The sequence below is a fragment of the Myotis brandtii genome, unplaced genomic scaffold (genome assembly GCF_000412655.1).
Source record: "Myotis brandtii unplaced genomic scaffold, ASM41265v1 scaffold126, whole genome shotgun sequence".
Taxonomy (NCBI): domain Eukaryota; kingdom Metazoa; phylum Chordata; class Mammalia; order Chiroptera; family Vespertilionidae; genus Myotis; species Myotis brandtii.
In genome coordinates, this window is record NW_005354425.1 from 436,071 (window position 1) to 438,581 (window position 2,511).

Here is a 2,511-nt window from a genome sequence, read left to right on the forward strand (position 1 = left end):
GGATGAAAATTGCTATTACTATATATTTTACAACTCTTTTTGAGTGAGGAAATTCACAGAAAGCCACCTTAAGAAGTGAACATTTCAGCTTATATTTCTTGATTAGTAACCATAGGGCTAGGTAAGGTGGATACATTTTACTTCTTGGAGAAAGCTCGTTCAGCTATGACCTTCCACAGGCCACGTACCAGTGGTTTCTGGATACAGTGGGCCTGAATTTCATTTTGCTAATGTACTGGGAATGTTGACAAGTCACACAGCCAAGCTACTTTGGTAAGCGAAGGCTGAAGGTTGGTTTTAAAAAGAAAGCTCTTCATGTCTCAGGAGACACAGCAGTATTTATTAAACATGCAGCATTTACTCAAGTGTAGCACTCACTAAATTAAACAAGACATTTTTACAGGCAAATAAACCACAAACAAAATTATACTTCAGATATTTTTTATTTCTTCAAATTTGTTGTTTATCAGGAGTGACTGAAATAAAAAATATAATTGAGTCTCATCATCATCATGGAAATGGCTTTAAGAGAAAACTGGTAGATGAATATTATTGCTTCCTTCAACCAGTAAATAGTTGCCACTGATAAAACAGACAACCAAGTCTGTCAAGAATGCTCAAGATATGTTACATAATACAATATGCCTGTTCACGGGGGCTGGGGGAGGGAAGACTAGGAAATAATTTATGTGAACTTCTTGATTTCATCATACAAGACAAGCACAAAAGCACCACCCATGCCTCTGAGAACATTGGACCATGCACCCTTGAAAAAAGCTTTGCCTCCTTCATCACGAGCAATCTTCCTCCAGCAGTCGAGTGTGCCTGTGTACATGATATCAGCTGCAAAGAAGAAAGACAGAGTTAGTGACAAAAGGCTGATGAAAAGTCCTAGGATTTACTGAACCAAACCAGAGCCCCATCTCTAAGAGCTAACAGTTTCTTAAATCCCAACATTAACAGGTTAGTGAATGAAATATTAACTGAAATGCTGAAATATTAATGCTATGACTAGAGAACAGTCATATGTAGACTACCCATTGGACTTAACCTCTAATACCATTTAAGCAGCCTCATTCATAGGCATCCAAAGGGCCTGGCTCAAAGGCAACTATGTGGTAGATACTACCAACCCCATCCCCTGATCTGAACAGACTATCAACCCCATGCCCATGTCTTCATCTTTTGCTCAAGGAGAACTTACATCCTTTGCGCCCTGACTGCATCATCATGCGGCGACGAACAGTGTCAAATGGATAGGAAGTCAACCCAGCCACTGCTGTGACGGACTGTGCGATCATCCAGCTGATGAAGATATGAGTATTCTTGGGATCTGGAAGCATTCCTGAGAATAAGAAAGAGGCACCTTTACTAGAAAGCAGTTTTACAGACTTGTTTTCCACATCCCCCTAACATCTCATCTGGTCACAAGGGTTGTACTGGATGACCTTAGCTACCTTCAGCAATTACAAGAAAAAAAAAATCTCTGACTCTTGGAAAATTAGGATAGTAACCTTCCACACTGTCTCATAAGAACACAATTAAAAGCATATAAAAAACTTACCCTTTGCAGTGTCATAGACACCGAAGTAGGCAGCTCGGTAGATGATAATACCCTGTACCGACACATTAAAGCCTTGGTATAGGCCTCTAAGCCCATCAGATTTGTAGATCTTAACCAGGCAGTCACCGAGGCCTTTGAATTCCCTTTCAGCTCCGGCTTTGCCCACATCAGCTGCTAGACGGGTACGGGCAAAATCAAGAGGATACACAAAACACAAGGAGGTGGCCCCAGCAGCACCACCTGATGCCAGATTCCCTGCAAAGTATCGCCAAAACTGGGCTTTTTCCACACCACCCAGGAAGATCTGCTTGTATTTATCTTAGAAGGCAAAGTTGAGAGCCTGGGTAGGGAAGTATCTGATGACATTGGCCAGGTTCCCACGCCAGAAGGACAGGACTCCCTGCTCCTTGGGGATACGAACCACACAGTCTATAATGCCCTTGTATTGCTTATCTGCAGTGATTTGCTTGCTGGCATGCTGCACCTGAGAGACAAGAAGGAGACCAACAGGGAGAGTTACAACCATGAAAGGAAAAGGGAAGAGAATATCTCATCTCAATCAAAGCGATTTAAGATTAGCTCCCCGCCCCCCTCCCCCATCTAGTCTTCTGTATCACAGCTGTCACAGGTGGAAGAGGTGATCTGCATCATTAGAGACATTAAGCCTCCACCCCTTTGGGTGGGGAGCAGGCACGCTCACGCGGACCGGTGCCCTTTAGACCTAGGAGAAAGGTCAGGCCCAAGTTCAGAGGCATTAAGGTGAGTCCCAGGTAGGGTGCGGTCACCTTGGTGACCAGGGCCTACGCCTCAGTTCTCCAGAGCTGCTTCCCTCCCGCTCTGTTCAGACCCTACTTGTCTCCTAGAGGTGACCCGCGGGCCACCAGGCCACTTCGCCCGTCCGAGTGCGCCATCTAGAGTTGGAACGTGCAAGCGCGCGGCGCCGGCGG

The 2,511-nt window shown here is 44.8% G+C and overlaps 1 protein-coding gene across 1 annotated transcript in view; it reads right to left on the reverse strand.

Annotated features, from left to right (window-relative positions):
- Positions 1-566: 566 nt before the first annotated feature.
- The window catches only part of SLC25A5 (solute carrier family 25 (mitochondrial carrier; adenine nucleotide translocator), member 5), a 2,761-nt gene continuing 816 nt past the window's right edge, over positions 567-2,511 (reverse strand). The window contains 3 exon segments of the mRNA XM_005859445.2: positions 567-843; positions 1,205-1,345; positions 1,565-2,048. Coding sequence (XP_005859507.1) covers positions 686-843; positions 1,205-1,345; positions 1,565-2,048 — 783 coding nt within the window. The 3' untranslated portion in view covers positions 567-685.